The sequence below is a fragment of the Panthera uncia genome, chromosome C2, assembly GCF_023721935.1.
Source record: "Panthera uncia isolate 11264 chromosome C2, Puncia_PCG_1.0, whole genome shotgun sequence".
In the NCBI taxonomy this organism is placed as follows: Eukaryota; Metazoa; Chordata; class Mammalia; order Carnivora; family Felidae; genus Panthera; species Panthera uncia.
In genome coordinates this window covers 3,225,686-3,249,614 of record NC_064810.1, presented here as the reverse complement: position 1 = coordinate 3,249,614, position 23,929 = coordinate 3,225,686, and the positions used below count along the sequence as shown (strand labels likewise).

At 57.8% G+C, this 23,929-nt stretch overlaps 1 protein-coding gene across 8 annotated transcripts in view; it reads left to right on the top strand.

The window, feature by feature from the left end:
- The window catches only part of SLC37A1 (solute carrier family 37 member 1), a 77,005-nt gene that overhangs the window by 36,420 nt on the left and 16,656 nt on the right, over positions 1-23,929 (top strand). For all 8 annotated transcript variants that reach the window (XM_049627812.1, XM_049627817.1, XM_049627811.1 and 5 more), the window contains 9 exons: positions 2,394-2,529; positions 3,758-3,834; positions 4,879-5,045; positions 9,943-9,980; positions 11,692-11,772; positions 18,087-18,218; positions 20,561-20,651; positions 23,126-23,188; positions 23,508-23,593. In XM_049627812.1, coding sequence (XP_049483769.1) covers positions 2,394-2,529; positions 3,758-3,834; positions 4,879-5,045; positions 9,943-9,980; positions 11,692-11,772; positions 18,087-18,218; positions 20,561-20,651; positions 23,126-23,188; positions 23,508-23,593 — 871 coding nt within the window. The remainder of the gene's footprint in view (positions 1-2,393; positions 2,530-3,757; positions 3,835-4,878; positions 5,046-9,942; positions 9,981-11,691; positions 11,773-18,086; positions 18,219-20,560; positions 20,652-23,125; positions 23,189-23,507; positions 23,594-23,929) is intronic.

Here is a 23,929-nt window from a genome sequence, read left to right as displayed (position 1 = left end):
TCTCTCTCTCCCAAAAATAAATAAACCTTAAAAAAATTAGAAAAAAAGAAAAAGAAAAAGCCCAAAGGTTGGACTGTGTTTTTCCCAGTTACTAGAAAACAGTATTTTTTTTTAATTTTTTTTTTTAACATTTATTTATTTTTGAGACAGAGAGAGACAGAACATGAACAGGGGAGGGGCAGAGAGAGAGGGAGACACAGAATCTGAAACAGGCTCCAGGCTCTGAGCTGTCAGCACAGAGCCCGACGCGGGGCTCGAACTCACGGACTGTGAGATCATGACCTGAGCCGAAGTCGGACGCTTAACCGACCAAGCCACCCAGGCGCCCCTAGAAAACAGTATTTAAATGCAGTTCTCAGCTTAGCGTGATATTGTCCCCCAGGCAACACTTAGCAGGATCTGGAAACAAGGTTGCTGTCACAACCGGACAAGGGGGTGCTTGGCATCTAGTGGGCAGAGACCAGGGCCGCTGAGCATGCTACGGCACAAAGAGTGACCCGACCCCACGGGTCAGGAGGGTTGAGGTTAAGAAGGCTTTAAATAAGAGGGTCTTACTGTTGCTTATGTATCAGCAAAGATAACGTGTCATGAAACTCGCCAATGAGGGTTTGTTAACAAAATTCTGCCTCGTGTAGAATCCAGAGTAGACTTGTGGCTGTAACAAAGGCATACGCTGCTTCTTTGGATGGCCCTTTAGTGACACTGTGACACGTGGCTCAGGAAATGGATCATTTGTATGTCGGGTGAACCGCATACGGGGGCGCCTTCATCAGCCCAGACCTTCCTAGCAGGTGCGCCCTGGCCTTTGGTCCCGGTATGAATCGGATGTCATGTGGAATGGTGTCCGTTCCCTCAGGCCTTTTCTTTAGCGACTTGGAAGCAGAGACTAAGTTTGGGCCCAGTGTCATATAGCAAGACTGGAGAACATGTGTCAGCCCTGGCCGACGGCACTAGCTCTGTCCCGTGACGCCAGGCAGGTCAGCCAGCCCCTCCAAGACACGTCTTCTCTCCTCTGAAGCCAGCGGGTTGAAGCAGAGAACTTGCTTAGCTCTAGAACGCTCTTGAGTTTGTGACCGGTTTCTCCCCAGCTTAAAATCTGACCTGAATGTTGTTTCTAATTTTTTTTTTAATTTTTTTATGTTGATTTATTTTCGAGAGAGAGAGAGAGACAGAGTGTGAGCAGGCGAGGGGCAGAGAGAGAGGAAGACACAGAATCGGAAGCAGGCTCCAGGCTCCGAGCTGTCGGCACAGAGCCCGATGCGGGGCTCGAACCCACAAACTGTGAGATCACTGACCTGAGCTGAAGTCTGACACTCAACGGACTGAGCCACTCAGGCACCCCTGTTTCTAATTTTAAGTTACTTCCTCTGCCTTAGTCATTTGCCTCAGTCACCGGTGCGGTGTTAGGTAGATTGCTTTATTTGGGGACTCCAGAAGGACAGGTTTTCTAGTGTGTTCGTTCTTGAGATAAAAGACAGAATCGTGGAGATGGTTCCCAGAGCATTGTTCACGGGCAGGTAGGGGTCACTCTCCATTAAGTTTCTTGTTTATCCGAATCCCTTAACGGCCACGTGGAAGAAAATATGACCCGTGGTTTCTCATGGCTGCAAAAGCCTCCCATTTACCTGGGATTATTCTGGGTTTTGTGCACTGAACAAGTGACACTGTCACGTTGCTCCTTGGTGGCCCTTCCCCTAAGGCGGTGAGAGGCCACCCTGCCCTGGGCCCTTCACCCACAGCGACCCCACCCAGAGCACCTGGGCTCTGGGAAGGAGCTCTCCAGCCAGCTGCTCATTTTGAGCCACCTTGCCGGTGGAGAGGAGCATGTCACCCCCTGTCCCCGACCTCACGCTCCAGTCTGTCTGTCTTCAAACCAGGTCACAGGTCAGCAGGTCAGCAGGAAGGCAGCTGGCAGAGCCCCTCCAGCCCGGCGTGTTAACGCAGGGGACTCGGTGACAGCTCGGGGGAGAGCGACTAACCGAGGCCACGACTGATCCCTTTCATGACACGCCTGCATCTGCCCTTCCAGATGTTTGAACACTATGCACAGTTACTGGATGCTGTTTACAGAAAAACGCGTTTAACTAGCAGGACGAGATTTTGGTTGTTTTAATTGGCAGCCGTCACAGGCAAGTCATAGTGTTTGAGGTTTATTACTTGACAGTTAGTGGCTTTTACTAGAAATAAAGTCCTAAGAGATGTTGCCAATTGCCAATTTCTGGTTAATAAGTGCTCCACTGGAGACAGCTGTGATGAAATCTTCCCGGAAACTGTAGCGCATCGGAGTTCTGAAAGCTCGGAGAACAGCGTGAAAACATCCGGAAAGATCCGGACCCTTCACGTCATGGGTGTGTTTGTTTTCTCATGTTTGCTTCTTTCTTCTCCGTCCTCAGTGGCATAATAGGGGAACGCCTGCCCATTCGGTATTACCTAACTTTTGGGATGCTGGCCAGTGGTGCTTTTACCGCCCTGTTTGGATTAGGGTATTTCTACAATATCCACAGTTTCGGCTTCTACGTGGTAACTCAGGTGAGGTCTGGGTCCGCGGCTCCCCACGGATGGGGTTTCCGTGATGAATCGGGCTGGGCCTTTCTGCCACGAGAGAAGGCTGCCTGGGGGTGGGGGCGCACGGGGTCCTGTCTGCCGTTGGGGTCGGTGCTGGCACAGGAAGTTCTGTCCTTGCAGTAGCTGTGAGGCCTCCCTTAGTCCTGGGACCTGCCTCTTAAATCCTCCCCCTCCGAGCCCCCCGCTGGGCATTGAGGCAGGGACCCTGGGAGCCCTGCCGCCCGAGTGTGGGAGACTTCGTGTCCTGTGGCCCATTTGACCTGTCTCGATGGAGGGACACAGGGTGGCAGGGGTGGGAGGAAGGGAGCACTCTGGAGCTGCTGGCGGGAGGTCGGCGTTGCGGGTGGTCAGCAGGGCGGAGAGGAGAGAGCCTCACGGTGCTCCAAGGGAGGTAGAGCCAGGCCGTGGGCTCTGCCCTTCTCGGCCCATCTGTCCTGGTCTGCCACTGCCCCCGCCCTGCCCCGCCCTGGGTAAACATCGACCACAAGTGAGAAATGAGGAAAACACTCATGCCCAGCCTCTGAGGCTCTCCAGAGCCTGAGGGTGTCGTCAAATCATCAAAGCCAACTGTCCGGAATTTGCTTGTCAAATGTTGCCCTCGGACTTGAACAAGTTTGGCTGTTTTAATGACAACAGCGATTCACACTTCATAGTAAAAGAAAAAATTAGAAGGAAGGAAAAGATCTTCCCAGAGTCCCAGCTTGTTCCTAGAGGGAAGGCAAGCCGGACTGGCCCAGGGACGTTGTAGGGGGCAAAGGAGGGCAGCTCCTGTCGTGCCCTTGACCCTGGATGCCCCGGAGACTAAAGCAGACCTGCTCGCGCTTCTTGAACCTTCTGAGAGCGTCAGCCCGGGCGCTGTTGAAACGTGGAGAAACGCTTCCCCGAGCTCTGCGTCCAGACCGTTCTCCTCTCAGAGGCTCAGGCCACAGAAGTGAAAGCACTTATCTGTGATTTCCATGCACGTGTGTGTGTGTGTGTGTGTGTGTGTGTGTGTGTGTGTGTGTTGCTGAAAACACATCTGTGGCTGTTGAGGCTCCCATCAGGGAGGGTTTTGCTGCCTTGTTGCTGTGGGAGTCCCCGCTGTGCACCCAAACTTGCAAAGAACCGGGGAAGCGAGCGCCTGTGAGCCTGGCCTGAAGACGGCCGCGTGCGCTTTCCCGCCTGCCGTCAGCCCTCCTTTGCCCCGTCACAGATCATCAACGGACTGGTGCAGACCACTGGCTGGCCCAGCGTCGTCACCTGCCTTGGCAACTGGTTCGGAAAAGGAAGGTGAGAAAAGGCTCCCGCTTTCAGCACCATTTATTTTTTCAGATTCTGACGCAAACCAGACCACGTCATTTTTAGTTTTTCTTTAGATCCACTGCGGAAAAAGCCGCTTTTGCTAGCCTACTCTCTCAAAGATGATTGACACTCTGGGGTTCTGAGATTCAGGTGGGCCTTTGTCCCTGTCGCAGGCTGGGGGAGCGTGTCGTTCTGTGCAGCTGGTCACCCGCGAGCCTGGCAGAAACACGGAGCTTAGGGCCCGGCCCCGGGTCTTGTGAAGCAATAAGTATATTGTCCCAAGACAGGAAGGCACCTGGAAGGGTGACAGGTCCTGAGCTGCACTCAGTGTTTGGCGATGGGCCCACGGTCCGTGATTTCTGCATGGCGCACGGTGTGGCCAGGCCCGAGAGCACACAGCGCTGGGAGCCACGGGGAAAGCAGGGAAGCAGGGCCAGAACCCACCGCCGTGAGCCCGGGTTCGATCCTTCAGCCGGCGGGGTCCTCGACGTGAACTTTTGCTAATGGGGCATCTCCTCAAACGATCGTATTTGTTTTTAAAGTTTATTTTTAGTTTTGAGAGACAGAGACAGCATGAGTGGGGGAGAGGCAGAGAGAGGGCAAGAGGGAGAATCCCAAGCAGGCTCCGAGCTGTCAGCCCAGAGCCGGACGTGGGGCTCCAACTCCTGAGCCGTGGGATCACGACCTGAGCCCAAATCCAGAGTCAGACGCTCAACCGGCTGAGCCCCCCGGGTGCCCCAGATGATTGTATTTCAGTTACGGAGGCACAAATGTAAATGTGGGGCCTTCCAAGAAGGTCAGGGAAAGGCTTCTTTCCTCTTCGTAAGCGCAGAATAACAAAGCTCTGAGAGGGGTGTGCAGTGCCACGGCCTGACGCGTGTCCCGCCAGACAACCTTGCGGGAGTGGCGTCCGCGCTGCCCGTTGATTTCGATGTTTCCTCGCACCCGTCGTAGGCACCGTCTGTCCTCCACCTGCCGGTCCACTGAAGCTTCTCGACATCATTGGCCGTCTTGTGTTTTGTTGTGTTGCAGGCGAGGTTTGATTATGGGGGTCTGGAACTCCCACACGTCCGTGGGCAACATTTTGGGGTCCTTGATTGCCGGCTACTGGGTGTCCACGTGCTGGGGCCTGTCCTTCGTCGTGCCCGGGGCCATTGTGGCAGCGATGGGGATCGTGTGCTTTCTCTTTCTCATCGAACGTAAGTACCCCGGCCTTGGAGATGGCGCCCCGGGAGGGCCTCGCGGGACGAGTTGTTAAGAGAACGCGCTGTGTTGGCCCAGCGCAGGCCCGCGGTCGCCCTGGCTCTCCCCTTGCCAGGTAACCTTCTGTCTTCAGGTCTGGCTGGGTTTTCTGTCGTCTCCTGATTTCTGGAGTAACTGATGTTGAGATTTCCTCCCATGCCAACCTGCCCTCCTGCCCCGCGGCGCAAGGTGTGCGTGGCTGGCCCGGTGCCGGCAACGTCACGTCTGCCCGAGGCCTGCCACGCTGCTCACCTGCCGGGGTGCAGCGCCCAGCCCGCGTGGCCGCACCTGCTCACCTGTCTTGCCGACGCAGACTGGCACCTCGCCGGCTTGTCTGCCTTCTGATAAGGTCTACCTTAGACGATGTCACCAAGTCATTGCACAACCCAAGACCGGATGTCCTAATCAGGTGAAGAGTGTTCTACCAGAAACTCAAATTCTTTGCCCCATTCTAGACTCAATACCACACTTCTGACTTAATTGAATTTGAAATCAGTTTTCAAAGTAGAGATCCGGCAGGGACAAGGAGTCCTGGCACCTCCAGTCCCACCTCCAGTGGGAGAGAAGCTGCTGAAAGTGTCGGGTGTCGAGGCGTCCCCGTCCCACGAGCTGTTCTGAGGGGTCACGTTTGGCATTTACTTCTTTGATTTGGCTTCAGGCAAAACAAAATCATATGGTGCAGCACAGCTCCCCACTGTTAACTCCCAGGTAGGGACCCTCAGGAGCCCGGCTACGCCCTCCGTGCTGGGCATTAATTGTCACTTCAGCTCTGAGTTCGGGCTGCCGGCTTCGTCACCCGGGACGTTGAGGTCTGTTTGACCCAGCTTCTCACTTCTTGTTTCTTGGTGCTAAAGGTAACCTTTCCGTCTTAAAGTGACTACCATCAGCTGTGCGGGTGTGAGGCTCCAGGCCCGTCTTGTCAGTGAGAGCGAGGCCGTGGTCCGCTGAGGCCTGGGGTGCGCCGCGGGCGTGCTCAGGGAGGGGTGCCTGCGGCTCACCCCCTCTTCCCCCTCCTCCGGGGCCGAGGACACTATTTGCAACGTGTCCACGTGGCCAGGACCAGTGAATCGTGAGACGGACGGGGGTTTAGAGCCGCCTCACCCACATACCCAGCCTGTGGCGGGCAGCCATAGCTTGGGTACCACGGAGTTCCGGGAAAGGTCCCTGTGTCCCCTGTTGTCTCCACGCTGGCTCCCTGGCACCTGGAGCTCGGTCCCGAGGCTCTCCAGAGCGTTCCTTACGCATTAGTCATCTGGAGGACAATGCGCGTCCTCTTTGCTCGTGCACAGGGGCCCCCGGGTGTGTCCTGCCCGAGGTCTAGAGTCCACGGCACCTTTTTTTTCTCTTCCCCAACCGAGGAAGGGTTGGTTTAGGGGGAAAGAGGAAATGTGACACGGAATGGGGTGTGCGGCAGGAGCGATTAATCCGCCAGCCCGGCCGGGATCGTAGCACCGTTCGGGTCGGTTTTCCCGGGCGGGGCCTCGTCCCCCACTCGGGACAGGGTTTCCAAGAACAAGGAAGCTGTGGTTCGTCCTCCGTAGGAAAACGGGAGCCCCCTTCCCACGGAGCCACGGCTCCTGTGTCTTCCGAGGGGGCGGGACAAGGCAGAGAGGGTCCACGCAGGGCTCTCCTGGAGCTGCCCTCCCACCAGCCCTGGTCGGGGCCCCCCTCTCCGTCCCGCGCCTGCGGTGACCCCCGAGCTGCTTTCCCGGCCCTGCCGAGCCGTGAGGCCGGGGACCCTGCCCAGGAAGTTGTCCGGAGGCTTACAGATCCCCGGGGACGGACCTGCACTTCGTTCTCCTGCTCCTGGGTCGTCCTTGACCTGAGGAGAAAGGCCACGTGCTGACCACGGGGGCGGCCTGAGGCACCCTGGGCAGGGTGGTGCTGTGGGACGGAGGCCTGGGCCCGGAGCCCGTGTCCCCGGCCCCGTCCAGGTGGTTTCGCGCCCTCGCCGCAGGCGACCCGGGCCCTCGGCCGAGCCCCCGTGCCTCCCCTCCGCGTCTCCACCTGCGGTGTCTGCCCACTCCCCCTTCCCGGCCTCCCCACACCCGCCCTCCTGCTCCCACACCCTTCATGGTCTGGGGCAGCTTTCTCGGGGAACCTGCCCCCCCTGCCCCCCCGCCCCCAGAGCCAGATCAGACCTGGTTCCCGCCCTCATCCCGCCTCGCCCGGCACTGCCTTCGGACGAGGCTTACCCTGTTCTGTGCCCTGGACTTGAGTCATCTTTCAGGCCCTCTGAGTAATTAGTGGCCCTTCTTGTGTCACCATTCTGTGTCACCGTACAGCAGGTGCCTCCCGTGTCCCCGGCACCGCGCCGGGCTCGCTGCAGGCATAGTCGCGTGGACCTCCAGGGCCGTGGGTGCCCTGCCCAAGGTCACACGGTAGACGGTGAGGTTGGGGTGTAACAGGCGCCTGCTCACCCATTCAGACTTTCTCGCATTTTGGCCACAGACCCCTTAGGTCCCTGGGACGTGTTCTCGTGGATACAGTTCAAAGGGTCTTTTTTTGTCATTTAGGTGATAATTAAAAAAACCAAACTCTGTTGTAAACGCTATCTTCTGTCACAGAGACAATATGCATTTGAGAGACGTTTTCCTGCAACAGAGAGTGTAGGTTTTTCTTAAGTCTGTTTGTCAAACCGGGGTTCCCTAGGACCCAGGGAGTTGAGAGATTATCTGTGGGGCCGTGGGAACTCTTCTCTTAGAAAGCGTCTGAGAGACGCCACACGTGGGTGTCTTCTCTGCCACCGTCGCTCCGTTACGTGAGCCCCTTTCTCCCGGTGAAGTGAAAGACTGGCTTTGCTCGTGGGACGCCCACTCCCCTGACCGCAGCCCCCCTTCCCGCCCTCGCCGCGCGTGTGAGGCGGCCTCCACCCCTCCTCGCCCTGCCTCCGGCCCCCCTCTCCCCACAGGCCCTTCTCTTTCCTGCCGGGGATGTCGGAGCCCCCGGGGAGGCCCCCGACGGGAGCCAGGAGGAGGTCGACAGGGCTCGTGACCCCATCGCTCCGGCCAGACTTGCCATCCGTACCTGTCGGCAGGGGACCTCATCCCGCAGTACAGCCACCCCGACCCCCAAGTGGGCCTCTCTACTCTATGCCGCCCTGTCTGGGGGAGCCCCCTGCCCCCGCCACGCACCCCGTCTCCCTGCAGCCGTGGTCGGGGGGCCTCTGTGCGCGCGGCTCTGACGGGCACTCCCGTGTGCTGACCGCTGACTTTCCTCTGGAGGCGGCGCCTCTAGCCGGCCTCGTGGGACGAGGTGCTTCTGTGGTCCCCTGACATTCCCTCGTGCCGGGACCCCAGGCGCCACGCATGAGCTGGCACGAGCAGAGAGAACCCGGCGTGCAGGCTCAGACCCTTCCCGTCCTCCTCACCCGGGCCCCGGCCGGGCTCTCGCGCCTGAGGTCCGTCTTCGCATGTCCCCCGTCAGCCCGGGTCCACGTGGACGCAGGGCACGTCAGCCTAAAGGAGGCTGCTTGCCCTCCCCCACAGCAGAACAAAACTGGGGCCTTTCTGCCGGGGGAGGGGGGACCGTGTTCTGTCCCCGTGACCGGGAGGCTCCGTGTGCACGGTGATGACGGCCAGCTGTCGGGACAGGCGATGCTGCCGGCAGAGCCCTCAACACGGGAGGCCAGTCTACGTGCACCTTGCTGTTTTCTCTCCGCTCCCTCCCCACCCTTCTCGTGACCGGGGTCCCTCCCGGTCCCCCGTTCTCGGGCCCCTCTGGGTCGGCCTGGGAAGCCGCTCTCTGGCGTGTCCCATCCGAGCGTCCTTTGTGCTGACGCCCCGTACAGTGAAGGCCGTATCGTGGGGGCTGGCCGAGCCTCATGAGGAGTGGCGACCCCCTGACTGACCCTTGGGGACCTCACAGGGGCCTCCCTGGGGAAAGCCACCTGCGCACCGCTGACATCACTGTAAGCAGTGACGGCACATCTCAGGTGTGCCACCGGGACCGCCAGTGCCAAGCGGCCGCGCACGGCGGGCGTGGAAGAGCTGCTGGTCCAGCAGAATGTGTGTTCAGTCCGGTGGGGTCCCCCGTGGCTGTCACCCCCGTGTCCCCAGAGGGAACTCAGCTGTGGGAAGTTGAAAGCCCCGTCGCTCTTTGTGTTTCAAGGCAGTGAAGCTGTTTCACCAAAAGTTACAAAAAGACCCAGATTCTGGGTAGGAGGAAGGGCCGGGCTGTTTAAGGCGGTGTCTGGGTTCCAAAGCAGGGGGTCCTGGCGGCCATCTGGGTTTCAAAGCCGTTCCGAAGCAAGGGACCTGTGTATCCCGTTAGGGCGGCCGTCTGGCTTCCAAAGCAGGGGGTCCGCATCCCCCAGCTCCTGGAGGCTGTGAGTCTGGCTGTCGGCTCTGTGGCTTTGCACCTGTCCTTCCTTCTTCGCGTTTCGATAAAAGGCATTTTGCTCTGTATCACGATAGATGTTTGGTCCCCACTAACTTTTATTTGTAATTCATTCCATAATGTTAACGAGCCCATCACATATGTTGAAAGTGACCAGCTGCTCCAAAGAGGCTTGTCCCCCCAAAGAGGCTTGTCCCGCCTTTTCCATGGCCTGTCATCGTAGCACACGTGTGCTCTGCTTATTTTTATATGTCCCACGTTTTCACACGTGTGACGGTCTCCCTTTGCCGGTGGCTCCCTCTGCCATGCTGCAGGCACTGGGGGAGCATGCGGTCCCGGGGACGGAAAGAGGGGGCGTGGGGCGGCCTGGCGGGTTGACCAGCTGCAGCCTCACCCTGCCGGGCAGCCGTCTTTCCCTTCCGTTTGGTCAAGTATCAGATGGCTCATTGCGGTCTCATTTCTTGCGGTGGAAGCTCTCAGGCCTGGGTTCACACGTTGTTCTGTTTGGTGTTTCAGATCCCAAGGACATCGCCTGCTCTTCCTCCCTGGTGGCGGTAAGGACTCCCTCTCTACTCCTCGAGTCTGCCAGAACCGTGTGCTTGTCGGCTAGGTGTCTGCCGACCGCCGCCACTCTGGCTGCTCTGTGCGGTGTCAGTGGGTAGCCAAGTGTGGACAGGGTCCCACCCTCGAAGTATTGGCAGTGCTAGGAGAGGGCTAGTCATGACCGTGGCGACAGACCCCCAGACAAGAAGTTTGGAGCAGTCCGGGCCGGGACGTCCCCCCCAGAGGCTGACCTGAGGCCGGGCCCCTGCTCCTCTGCCGCGCCCGGCAGGTGGTGTCCCTTCCCCGGGCGGAGCCCCTGTGGCCCTTACGCCCAGTTCCCCGCTGACCGTGGAGCAGTCCCCGCGGGCCACCCTCGCTGACTTCACGTGCACGCCTCCTGCCTTCCCTCCGGCCCACGCTGGGCCGTCGAAACAGCCCGCCGGGGCCCCTGCAGCCTCAGATGCGTCAGCACCCCAGCCTCTTCCTTCCCCCGTCCTCTGTGCTCTCACCGCTGGAGATACGTTCGGGCCCTGCCTCGGCACCCCCTGTGCGCCAGTGTGGAGTCCTCTCCACACTGTCAGCGGGGCCTCTCCCTGAGCACCACGGTCACACAGGGCACTGCCCGCCTGCCACCCCCGTAGAGGCGTCTCAGACGAGCCACGACCCAGCAGTCTCTCCACCCCACCCCACCCCATAAACAGCCGGGCCCCGGCTGTCCCCGTCTCAGTCGGGGAACCACTGTCCCCCCTGTGGGCAGGCCAGCTCCTGGGACGTCACGTCCACCAGGCTGGCCCCCGGCACCGTCCTCTCCCCTCCGAGCCACTGCTCATCAGTTTCCTCAAACACTGCGCCCTTGCTCCTCCCAAACCCGTGTTTCACGTTTTGCCTGAGAAGTCAGGGCACATCACTGACTTGATCAACCGCCTCCTACTCTACCCGGCTTTACCCAGTACATCTCGTTTACCCCTTGCCACTGGTCTCCCCAGTGGGAGGTGACCGCACAGACAGGAGCTCCTCTCGCTCACGGCCAAGGCCCGCTGCTCCCGGACAGCGCCCGCCACCGTGCAAGAGAGGGAGCCAGAGACTCCCTCTTGTTAATACTTGGAGCCTTTAAGCACAATCTGAAAAGAGGGGGTTCCGGTGCCTTATTGAATGAAAACAAACCCGATTTTGAAAATCACGACCTTCAGGAAGGTTAACACGTTAAAAAAAAAACTATAGTTGATATTGTAAAACATTTTAAAAGCCATTTTCCTGCCGCGAGCATGAATTTCCGTTTCAAAGCTCGTAAGGATCGGTTTTTGGTTGTGCAGTGATTAGTGTCCGTGAAAATGCCCTGCCCTGAATTGCGCTGCTGACCCCGGCAGGGCCTCTGTTCCACACTCGTTAGAGAAGGACACTGCCCTGTATCGTTTCTACAGGCCTGTCCGTCCGTCACTGAAAACTGTCAAAGCCAGTAAGGACAATTAGGTTGCCGTAATCAGCATTTTTACGTTTCCTTATCCCTCAGTCTTTGCGTATTTGTCAAGAAAGATCTTTCCACGTCTTTTGTCTGAGGGTCCAGAGCCCCCGATTACTTGTTGCTTTATCTTAGTCGTGTGTCTTGCTCCCCCCGGCGCCTGTCCTGGGACGTGTTGCACGGTGGCCCTTGCTCTGGGGTGGCCACTGCTGTCGCCGCTGTCCATTCGGGAACCGCTGTAACGCTCTGCTCTTCTGACCCAGCATTCGAGGGGCCACGAGAACGGCGCACACAGATTCAGGCTGCAGAAGCAAGTCTTCGCGGACGACGAGAACAAGCCCCTGGTGAGTCGAACGAGCCCCCGCCGCTTTGCGGAAATCCGAGTTCTGCCTCGGTGACAGACTTGGGCCTCGCGTTTCCTGCATGAGACCTGAGCCTGCCCCTGCGCGATTTCTTTGGGCAGCAGGCTGGACTTACGTTAAGTCTGTAATCAAATTCGGAAGCGATGCCCTCATTCAACGGCTGTGCTCAGCGTTCCGTGTCCCAGGCGTGCTCTGCGTCAGGCCACGCCCTGAGCGGCAGTCACACCGTCCCCGCTGCTCCCGTGGACTCGTTCTGGGGGGGCGGGTGGGGAACAGAGGGGAAACCAGCAGTTTCCTGCAGCAGCTAAATGCCAGGCACAGAGCCCGCCGAGATGGGTGAGCAGGCGCTGGTTCAGGCCTCGTGTGGGGAGCCATCCCTAAGCAGGGGGCGTGGACAGAGCCTTGAAGGGGGGCGGGCCTGAGCGGACCTGGGCCAGGGGGTTCAGGGGCCACACAGGGAGGGCTGGCGAGTGAGGTGGGCCCAAGAGATAACGTAAAATCATCTCCTAGCCCTCTGCACTGCCGCTCCCGTGTTACAGAGGAGGAAACTGAGGCACCGAGTGCTCAGCTGCCTGCCTGGTCCTCCTCAGAAGGGAAGCCTCGGTGCAGCCGGTGGGCCTCCTCCCTCCAGGATACTGCCAAGAACTTTCTCGTATGGCTCCGCTTCACTGACCACACTGAGCCACAGGGGCGTTTTGGATTCGTTTTAGTCATTGAAATAACAAGCTGTTTTCTTTTTCAATCAAACAGCTAGAAGGATACATGCTGCACGTGGGCTTCTTACTTTTTTGTTCTTTACTGCCTAAGGAAGTTTATTTGTGGTGGCTGAAATAACGGAAAAGGGAAAAATGACGTCTCGCACGCCTTGGTTCTCGGAGTTGGGGGAAATGCCGCTGGAGTCCTGTAAACTCTCTACTCTCTGCTGAGTGTGCTTGTCAACAATTGGGTGTGTTGGTTTGGGCCGCCGGAACAAGAATACCGCGGACTGGGCGGCTTGAACGACGCGCATTTTCCCCTCGCATTTCAAACAGTTGTTTCTGGAGGCTGGAAGTCCAGGATCAAGGCACCGGCAGGTCTGGGGTCTCGCAGACGCCTGCCTTCTCCCTGGATGCTCAGAGCACAGGGAGAGACGCGGGCTCCCGGGGCCTCTTCTCACAAGGCGCTGATCCCATCGTGACCTCTCTGCCCACCACTCGGGGCTTGAGGTCCCACATGGGAATTTGGGAGGAACACATATAGTCGGTCCACACCACCAGATGTGAATCGATGTCCAAATGGCTGTGACTCCCCTCTGGCTGCTACTGAAGACTCACCTTTTCCTCTGAGGCGAGACCCCCAGGCCGCGTGTTCTGGCAGCGTGCCACCCGGTACGGCTAACCACGTCTTCTGAGCGTAACTTCCCTCTTGCCTTCCGTTGACCAACATGTCACCAGAGAGACAGTGGCATGTTTAGAGGCCCTGGCGGGTCTTTTCAGGCCCGGCCACACCACAGGCTGGCCTTGATGTGCCCGTGACCGGGCAGATTTTGGTCCCGTGTCCCTTACGCGGCACCCACTGAAGTGGGGGGGGGGGGGGGGGGGGGGGGCTCTTGGGTCACCAGGCAGGATGTCCCTCCAGTTTGGCAGGACACCCTGTTGTCCCCTCTCCCGGAGCGACCGAGCTCGGATCCGCGGGGCCCAGAGTTGAGCAGCGCCCACCCCCTCATCACCTTCATCACCGTGGCGTCTGGGCCACGCGTGATTCTTAGCAACTTGGCGAGAAAAGACGTGAAGCCAGGGGCGCGTGGGGAGGCGAGTTCGAACAAAGAGGGAGAGGCTCCGGCATCACGAGCCAGGTGGACCCTCTTCCATGGGGGTCTTTGTGATGCTCGGCTTGTGGCTGGCTGGTGGGAATTTGTCACCCTCGGCGGCCCACGTCACCGTCATCCTCGGCTTCTCTGAGGGTCTTTCTGGCCGTCCGGGGCTCAGCCAACGCTTAGCGCTGAGTGGGCGTTTTAATGCCAAAGGTGATTCCGCGTGGCGCACCGGGCGGCACGGGGCGTGCCGTGGGCTTGGGTTTCCGTCGGGGCAGGATTGCACGCTTCCCCTCCGCCCGCCGTGTGTGCGCGTCTGTGTTCATCGCATGGAGCCCTTTTGCCCTCTGAGTCCTGAGCGTAGGAGTGGGCTGCCTCGGCTGAGGAAGCTCTGCCCCTGCTGGTGCCGTCAGATCCCCTGGGGCTCTTGGTGCCCGGCTTCCCATGTCCCATCCGCCCGGTGGGTCTCTGGCTCTATAAGGAGGAGGCAGATTTCCTCCCCTGTTTGTTGTGGGGTCTTTTTGTTTTTGTTTCTGTTGTTTACATTGAGAGAGAGAGAGAGAGAGAGAGCACAAGCAGGGGAAGAGCAGAGAGAGAGAGAGAGAGAGAGAGAGAGAGAGAGAGAGAGACTTTCGAGCAGGCTTTCATGCTCAGTGAGGGGCCCCGCTTGGGCCTCGATCCCACAACCCTGGAATTAAAACCTGAGCCAAAATCAAGAGTCAGACGCTCAAGGGACTGAACCACTCAGGTGCCCCACCCCCTGATCTGTCTTACAAAACCCACCAGGACTTCCCTTTTTCCCTGTCTCCTCCAGACACTGCCAAGGACTGGAATTTGGTAGGTAGGAGCCCCCAGGCTGTGCCTAAAGGTGAGTGGGTGTGGGCAGGAGGCCCTTCCCAACAAAGACCAAGCTTGCTTAGATAAAGAGCCGAGGGGCTGGATCCAAGACTTCTCCAGCCCAGCGGGCAATCCAGACACGCTTTACGGAACCAGGAAGGGCTGTGACCAGGCGGGTTTCTGTGTACAATTCCTGCTCTGAGTTAGAGGCGCTCTTCTCTTGGCTGAGCAGGGTCTGTTCCCTCTATGTTTTCTCTTTATCTGGCTGAATCTCATCCACTGGTGAGTCTGTTTTCGTGTTTACAAAACACCTGTCCTAGACCTGAAACGATAAAAATGCTAGACGAGAACACAGGCGGTAATGTCCCTAACATTGGCCACAGCAACTCCTTTCTAGCTGTGTCTCTGGAGGCAAGGGAAACATAAGTGAAAATAAACCATTGGGATTTCATCAAGAAAAAGCTTCTGCACAGCAAAGGAAACCGTCAAAACTAAAAGGCAACCTACCGAATGGGAGAAGATATTTGCAAATGACATACCTGAGAAAGGATTAGTATCTAAAATATATAAAGAACTTATACAAATTAACACCTAAAAAACAAATAATCCAATTAAAAAATGGGCAGAAGATATGAACAGACATAAAGAAGACATCCAGACGGCCAAGAGACACACGAACAGATGCTCAACATCACTTATCATGGAGGAAATGCAAATCAAACCTACAACGTGATATCACCTCACATCTGTCAGAACCTCTGAAATCAACACGAGAAACAACAGGCGCTGGCCAAGGTGGAGAAAAAGGAACCTCCGTGCACTGTTGGTGGGAATGCAAACTGGTGCAGCCGCTCTGGAACAGCGTTATGGCACTTCCTCAAAAAGTTAAGACTAGAACTACCTACCCTGTGACTCAGCAATCACACTACTGGGCATATACCCAAAAAATCCAAAAACACTAATTCAAAAGGATATATGCACCCCTATGTTTATAGCAGCATTATTTACAACAGCCAAGATATGGACGCAGCCTAAGTGTCCATGAACTGAAGAATGGATATAAAGAAGATGTGGTGTATTATATACAACGGAATGTTACTCAGCCATAGAAAAGGGTGAAATCTTGCCATTTGCAATAATGTGGATGGAGCTAGAGAGTATTATACTAAGAGAAAGAAGTCGGTCAGAGAAAGACGGATACCATAGGATTTCACTCATATGTAGAATTTAAGAAACAAAACAAATGAGCAAAGGGAAAAAAACAGAAAGACAAACCAAAAAATGGACTTTTTTTTATTTTTAAATAGGCTCCACACCCGGCATGGAGCCCCGTGTGGAACCCAGGGTGGAGCTTGAACTCACGACCGTGAGATCAATCGTCAGATGCTTAGGGTGCCTGGGTAGCTCAGTCAGCTAAGCATCTGCCTCTTGATTTCAGCTCAGGTCATGATTCATTCTCTCTCTCTCTCTCTCTCTCTCTCTCTCTCAAAAATAAAATTAAAAAAAGAGTCAGATGCTTAACCGACTGAGCCGCCCAGGCACCCCAAGAAACAGACTCTTAACTGTAGAGAACAAACTGATGGTCACCAGAGGGGGGGGGGGAGGGGGGTGGGGGGATGGGGGAAACCGGTGATGGGATTAACGAGGACACTTACTGTGATGAGCACCGAGTGTTGTGTGGGAGTGTTGAGTTACCACATTGTACACCTGAAACTGATATTACACTGTGTTCGTGATACCGGAGCTAAAATTTTACATATAGTATCTTATTAAGAGAGTACAGTAACTGTATCGACAGCTACGCATAGGTATCAGCTCATCTGAAAATCTTTATTTTCTCCTATAAAATTTTTTCATACATTTTCTAATTTAGAGTCTTCATTCGTTAGCAAGTGTTTTACATCTTTTATTCAAAGAAGCAGTTTCGGGGCACCCGGGTGGCTCAGTCGGTGAAGCGTCCGACTTCGGCTCAGGTCATGATCTCAGGGTCCATGAGTTCGAGCCCCACATCGGGCTGTGTGCTGACAGCTCGGAGCCTAGAGCCTGCTTCGGATTCGGTGTCTCCCTCTGTCTCTCTACCCTCCCCCGCTCGTGCTCTGTCTCTCTCTCAAAAATAAATACACATTTTTTTAATTTTAGAGGAAGAAGCAGTTTAATGAGATATGAGATTGTATAGGTTTGGGGAGAGTCTTCATGAAATTGGTGATACCACACACTGCGGGACTGATTCCTGTGTGTATAATCCACCCCTGAAAATTCAGAATTAAAAAACAAAACAAAACAAAACAAAACCTGTCCAGCTTTCGGCCTTGACTGCACACCGACTCACCCGGGGCCTGCCCCCCGAGATTGCGGTGACTGGCCTGGGGAAGAGCCTGAGCGCTGGAGCCCCTCCGAGCCCCGAGTCTGCAGCGTGTGGTTGCTATTGATGTGGTCTCCTAAACTGGACAGCCAGCATCATTCAGGAGGGAAACGTGTATTCAGCACAGACTCAGACGGAAGTCTTCTGTGTCCGTATGCTGTTGTGGGACTGTGGTTGGGAAGATGTGCGGTCACACCGGGGGTTGTCATCCCCACTCGGAAACATCAGATTGTACGCTTACACGTGAGTGCGTTCGTCCCCAGGCCACGCGGGGCCGGAAGCCAGCCTCCCGGAGGTGTGGATCTTGGGCCGCCCCGAGGCGAAGGGCCGAGGGCGAGGCGCGCGGCTCCCGGCGGGCGTCGGACTGTCCCCCACGGGGACTGTCCCCACCCCCACCCCCCACCCCCGGTCTTCCAGTTTCTGTGTTTCACTGGAAGAGAATCCCGAATATCCAGCTTGCACAGGTTATAGCGAGGGAAACGCGACAAAACCGTTCGACTTTGTGGAAAGTGTTCATGCACAGAAACACTGCTTTGGAAGTCTTTGCAGTTCATGGTTCACTCATGAAGAGTGTCATTAGGTCATCCCGGCCCTGGCTGGGCCCCCATCCCCGAAAGGGGGAGCACTGCTCTTTGCTTTCGTGAAGGCACACTTTGTCCTGCAGGAATGTCCAGAAGCGGGATTCACAGGATATTGGAAGTGGTTTGTGAATTTTAAAATGATGCAATTTCTGGTAACACGCCTGCGTCCAGTGCGAGCTCCTTAGAAAACACAGGGCCGTGTGAAGAGTTTTTGACCCCTCCCTAGAAATTACATGCAATTCTGTCACCCGGCAGTAACCGTTGTCAGCTTAGAAGTTAGCTGCTCTTCCCCCATCATTAGATCCCGCCAGTTACCCCGAGAGAGAAAAATAGGTATGTGTTCAGTGTTCCTTAAGATCATAATGAAAATGCAGTTCGGAATGTTTTGTTACTCAATGTGACATAAGCGTCAAAACCTCACAGGCTGTTGGTTTGTTTTTACCGCTGCTGCCAGATTATGTTGTTTTCGTGGATGCGCTTTACCCGTTTCTCCCAACGGGGGCGTGGCGTTCACCGTATCGTATTTTTCCGCCTTTCCAACTGTCTTTCACGGGCAGAATCCTAGATTGCTGGGCCCAAGGATTTTGTATGTTTGTAGCGTTTTGTAAAGGCCGCCCCCGAGACCTGGCGGGGCAGCGGCTGCCCTAGGACTTGCGGCCTCACTTCAGCCGGATGCCTGCTAACCCCTCTTGTCTCTTTTCTTCCCAACGGGCTTCACCGCCAGGACCCCGAGATCCAGTGCCTACTGCTGTCAGACGGAAAGCACCCGGTCCATCAGAGCCACGTCGTCGTCCTCCCGGCCGACGGCGGGGGCGGCATGGCCGCCATCAGCTTCACAGGGGCCTTGAGAATCCCCGTGAGTACGCGTGCCTGGGAAGGGTTTCGGAAAGGGCCGCTTTCGCCTGCTGTGAAGAGAACTGGCCTGTGGATCAAGCTTTAAACAAAAAGTCCGTGGTTCTTTAATCCGGGGGTTAGAAATCTACAGCGTAAACCAGAAGCCGCCAACAGGTGGTCTTGGGTCTGAGGAAGGCTCAGGGTCGGCCTCACACCCGGTGGCTGAAAGGTTTCAAGTTAGTTGCCTCCGAGCAGACGTTGACCCGCTTCCTGGACGAGTAGGGCTTCCCGTCCCCCCTTGGAAAACCAGAAAGTCTGGCTTCAGCAGGGCCTGAAGCCCCTCCTGGCCCAGCCCCTCCCTGGCCCTGAAGACCCTGACCGAGAGCCCCGGGGAGGCACTGTCCCCGACTTCCGCTCTGTGATGTGGGTGGGCCCGCTCCATTTTCTCTACCCTCTGAAGTGCTTTTAGGTGAACACAGCTAGTCCGCGTGCTACTGGGGAAGGGGTGAAGGGGAGGGCGAGCCAGGGGGAGGGCAGGAAGCCACCCCAGGACGCACAGCTGCCGTGTGCAGCCTCTGCACCTGTTTGGGGTTTAAAGATCAGGTGCGCTGGTCCGTGGGGAGGCGGCGGCCCTGGCTCCAGACTGGCGGGCGCGCGTGGCACCTGCCGGCGGGCGCAGCGGTACGTGATCGGGGCTTGAAGGGGGCCCGGGGAGAAGTGACCCCAGGCGGGTGGGGGAGGGGTGCAGGGGTGCGATTTCTTGTGGGTTTAGACTTTTCTTGCATTAAAGTCCTGGGCTCCCTCAGCAGAGGATCCGGGGAGCTCGCAGAGACACAGGGGAGACGTGTTCTTCTAACGTGGCGAGCCACGGTGGGCGGGGACGGCAGAGCCGGGGCAGAAGCAGGTGCGGAGGGGAGACAGCAGACCCTGCCCACGAAGGGTAAGATGTCCAGGCCCTCGCTGCTGCCAGACCTCGTGGACCACACCTAGAAACGTCTGGGCTCCTGCCCTCGGGTGTGACGGGCTGCTGCAGATTTCACGCCCAGACCGCACCCTCGTGGGCCCTCAGCGAGAAAGGGCAGGGGGAACACGGGTCCAGAGGCCCTTTCATGACTAGGTGAGGCTGGTCTCCAGCCAGTGGGGAACGTTGAAGCCCAGGCCGGGACTCCCAGAGTCACCAGAATGTGGGTGGCCTGTAGGAGATGCCGGTTTAAAAAAAAAAAAAAAAGTTCCCTTTAAAATTTTGTTGTGAATAACAAGCAACTTTTCTGTGGCGCCTTATGGTCCGGATTCTGGGCTGAGGGTGGGGCGGGGTGCCACGGTCACATAGGAAACGTGGCATTGTGGACGGAGCAGTCTCAGAACCCCGGCCTGCTTGACCCTGGCCCAGCTGCGGACGCCCTGGGCGTCCCGGGCAAGTTGGCGACCCCTCTGAGCCTCCGCTTCCCCATCTGCGAATCGGGCTCAGCGCCTGGTGTAGGACTTGCCTCACGTTCTGAGGATTTCGTGAGACCATTCGTTCCGCAGTGAGCGCCACGCCAGGCGCCTGGTAAGCATGAGGCCGGTCACGCGCACGTCCTCATTATTGGGTCGCCACTGTGAGACCCTGACTCTTTTAACCTCAAAATCACATCACTTGGGAGCTGCGTCCTCCGCCCAGTTTTGGGGGGCGTTCCCGCACGCACCCCGCATGCTGCCTTAGGGTTACCCCTTCTCTCACCCAGATTTCCCAGTGATACCCTGAATTACTGTCTCAAAATGCCACCTCTTTCTAAAAGCGGACCTAAACTCGAGCAGGTGTCTCCCCTTAGCCGTCAGGCCGCGGACCTCGGTTTCCTCGGGGAGGCCTACGTCTCTCTCGCAGGTGACTTCCCCGCACCCCCGGTGTGTTGAGCACGGGCAGGGTGCGGGCGACCGCGCGTGCGGCAGGGGGAAGGCTGTTCAGTGTGGGGCGGCTGCCGTGTCGTTTGCAGTGGGTTCCGGTCCGGGGAGAGAGAGCGCTGGGTGCGCGGTGACGAGACGGCCGCTCCAGGCACGCTGTTGGGGAGCTCCTCTCACCGCTAAGTTCCCAGAGCCGTGCGGCGGGGTAGTCGTGTCAGCTTGCACTCTTACGCGCTCTGGGCACGCCTGGCGGGAGTGGCCGCGGGCCCACGCGCTGACCCCCCCCCTCCCCGCTCCCCCATCCCCAGGCGGCACCCTGCCCTATAGGTCCCGCATCCTCTCTCCCTGCGGCGTCTGCAGCTGCCCAGGCCAGAGACGCCAGCCGATGGCAGGGGAACGAAGTCATTCATAATTCGGTCGCACGTGTAAGTCAACCTGCAGAGTACACGTCGGGGTAAACGCCGCTCTCTGTCTCCCGTTCAGGGTGTGATCGAGTTCTCTCTGTGTTTGCTGTTTGCAAAGCTGGTCAGCTACACCTTCCTGTTTTGGCTCCCGCTCTACATCACCAGCGTGGGTGAGTGTGTGCGGCTGGAAACACAGACGTCAAGTTCACGCAGGGCCTTGACCGGCGCCCCTCTCGTGCGCTGGCTTCCGCGGTCTCGGAAGGAAAGGGCACGCGTGGGGCCCGAGGATTTGAGACGTGCTTTTGAACCACACAACGTGTGATTAGAGAAACGTATAGACAAAAAGAGAATTCGGGCACGAAAGTTCCGTGGCCGTAATAACCTTGATGGGGCTTAAGGGGCCCACGTCATAGCCCAGCTGCGGCTGCCAATTCCACGGGGCTCTAACTATCTGGGGCGGCCTGCGTTTAAATTTAGGCTGCCTGGAACTTCACGTCACAGCCGCGGCGCGGGGAGGAGGCCTTGGGGATTGAGATAATAAAGGCTGACTAATCCGACCTGGAAATGGCTGCTTGGGGATGAGCTCTAGTTTTAGGGACAGCTGACAGCTTGTCTTGGGTTCCTGAAGTCCAGCCACGGCCGAAGCTGTACATGTGACCGAACCCACAGCTCCGTTGGCACGGTTACCCTCCCTGAGCTGCGTGTGACCACAGTTCTTAAAGGAGCCTTGAGTGCGGGGGCTGCAGACACGGCCGAAAGGGCACGGGGACCGTCAGAGGGGCCGGGGGACAGGGATTGCAAGGGTCCCCGGGAGATGCAGGCTCTGGGGAGTGTGGCAGCAAGGGGAGACGTGGAATCCGGGGGTTCACAGAGTACAGACCGCTGTCGGGGAGGAAGACCTTTCTCTGCCTTTCAAGGTCCTTGTGGCTGGGCTGAGAGTCAAACTGACACGAGGCACGTGAGCAGGAGGAAATCAAATTGAGTTTGGTGCCTACGGGGAATCCACAAAGACGTGGACGTTCCAGAGACAGTCAGGCAACAGGAGGCCAGTAGGACGTCCTGAGCCCGGGACGGGGTGGGCTCTGGGGGTCCCGAAGGGGGAGGACGCTAGCAGGAAGGGGAGAGGAGGTGTTTGGAGACAGCGTCCGCCCCGCTGTGCAGACCAGTCCCTTGGGTGCAGAGGAGCGTCTGTGAGAGCTCGCTTCCTGCTCGGGCTCTGCCTTCCAGCGCGAACGTAGGCAGTTGTGGGCGAGGTGAGGAACGTTCCCGAATCTGCCGGGCTTCGATTGCTTTCAACTCAAAACAGTCTTCAGGTAAAAGTGCCCCTTCGTGGGGCTGCCTGCCCTGGGCCCCCGCACCACATACTCCCCACAGCCACAAGGTCCAGCAGACGTGGCTGTGAGCCCGGGGCAGGAGGGCTGAGTTTCAGAGGGACAGCAGGTGAGGCAGTAAGGGGACCGCCACATTATGGGGGACAGAGTCTGGGAAGGAGGGAAGGTAGTTGCTCCCTGTCAAGCAACCCCCTCTCCATTAGGGTGGGAAAGCCACGCGCGGTGTAGACCGGAGACCCCCCCTCTCCGTTAGGGCGAGCAAGCCGCACGCAGTGTAGACCAGAAGGACCCCCCCCATTAGGGCGGGCAAGTTGCATGTGGTTGTAGACCAGAGACCCCCCTCCATTAGTGCAGGCAAGCCATATTCAGTGTAGACAGGAGACCTCCTCTCCATTAGGGCAGGCAAGCAACACGTGGTATAGACCGGAGACCCCCCCCCCCTCTATTAGGGAAGGCAAGCCATATTCAGTGTAGACAGGAGACCCCCCTCTCCTTTAGGGCGGGCAAGCCGCACGTGGTGTAGACCAGAGACGCCCCTCCATTAGGGAAGGTACGCCATAGTCAGTGTAGACAGGAGACCCCCTCTCCATTAGGGCAGGCAAGCCACACATGGTATAGACCGGAGACCCCCCTCCATTAGGGCAGGCAAGCCATACTCAGTGTAGACCGGAGACCCCCATTAGGGCAGGCAAGCCGCACGCCTTGTAGACAGACGTCATACCTTCTTTCTTCCTTTGTTCCCCCATGATTGCAGAAGGGGTGACACTTTTAGGACTCCAGTCACGAATTGCTGGCTTTTCCAGTCTGAGTGATTAGAAGAAGCTAAGTCCCTTGGATGTATGTGCCTTGAGGACACCAGGAAAGGCTGGATTCGACCGATGGTCCCACATGCGTCCCAAGCCCGTTTCTCCTGCACTGGCCAACCTCCATCCCCTTGGAGCCCAGCGTGGCTCCCTCCCCGTTGTCTGAGGAGTTCCTCAGGGTCTGCCGAGTGTCCCAGGGTGTGCCCAGGTGCCGGAGCCTCTGTGCCAGGCACCTTCGGGGCTGCGCCTAACCTGTGGCTACCCCAGGGACGGACACTGGACCAGAGGGGTGGGAGTTAGGCCGAGCCACGCGGATCCTCCTATTCCGGCGAAGAGCGTTTCGCTTTCATCCTTCCTGTGCGTCTCCCCACGTAGCAGGCTCTGCTGTTTTTCCTTTACCCCGAGTTCACCCCTAACTGCTGCTTGGCTCAGGTCACGCCTAGGAGACAGCGCCACGCACGGTCTTACTTTGCTGTGACTTGCTCACGGGGACACTTGTCGTTTTGTTAGATCACCTTGATGCCAGACAAGCCGGGGAGCTCTCCACCCTGTTTGACGTGGGTGGGATCTTCGGTGAGTCCCTCCCTCCCTGTCGCACGTGGACAGACCCTTGGATGGTGGCATTTGAACACCTGCGTCCGTGTTCCCTCTGAGTTGACTTCCTATCGGGAGGAACACGCATTCCCCAAACCGCCAGATCACCCAAGTGGACATATGGCCGTCACTCTGGGAGGACAGTCCCGCTCGGGGAGGGACAGGGACGTGGCTAACGGTGAGGGTGGACAGGGACGTGGAGAGGGAGATTATTCTCTCCTCACTGCCGTCTTGCATATTCCACTCTCTCTCCGAGGGATCTTGCCCCGGGGACCCAAGCACCCCCTCTGCATTGCAGGTGGGATCCTGGCGGGCGTGATCTCAGATCGACTGGAGAAGCGGGCCTCCACCTGTGGCCTGATGCTTCTGCTTGCGGCCCCCACGGTGAGCCGGGCCCCCACCCCGCCCCGCCCCCCGCCCCGTCTGGACCCCAAGCCTCCAGGAGCAGCCGCCTCCCCCCCTCCCCCCCACCTGCACACACTGTCACCTCCAGCCCAGGCTCAGCCCCATTCGTGACTCATGGTTTCTGGGGACTGGCCGTGGCCTCAGAACCCCCTCAGCGTGTCCCCCCACTGAGCCTGCCAAGCCTCCTTCCCCAGATGTCTCCCCTGCCCTCTGCACGTTGCTGGGCCACTCTCTTCATTCATCCCTGGCTCCCTTTGGGTGCTCCCTCCCCTGGCCCCGGCCCCTCCCCCACAGGCTCCTGCTCAGCCTCTAGGG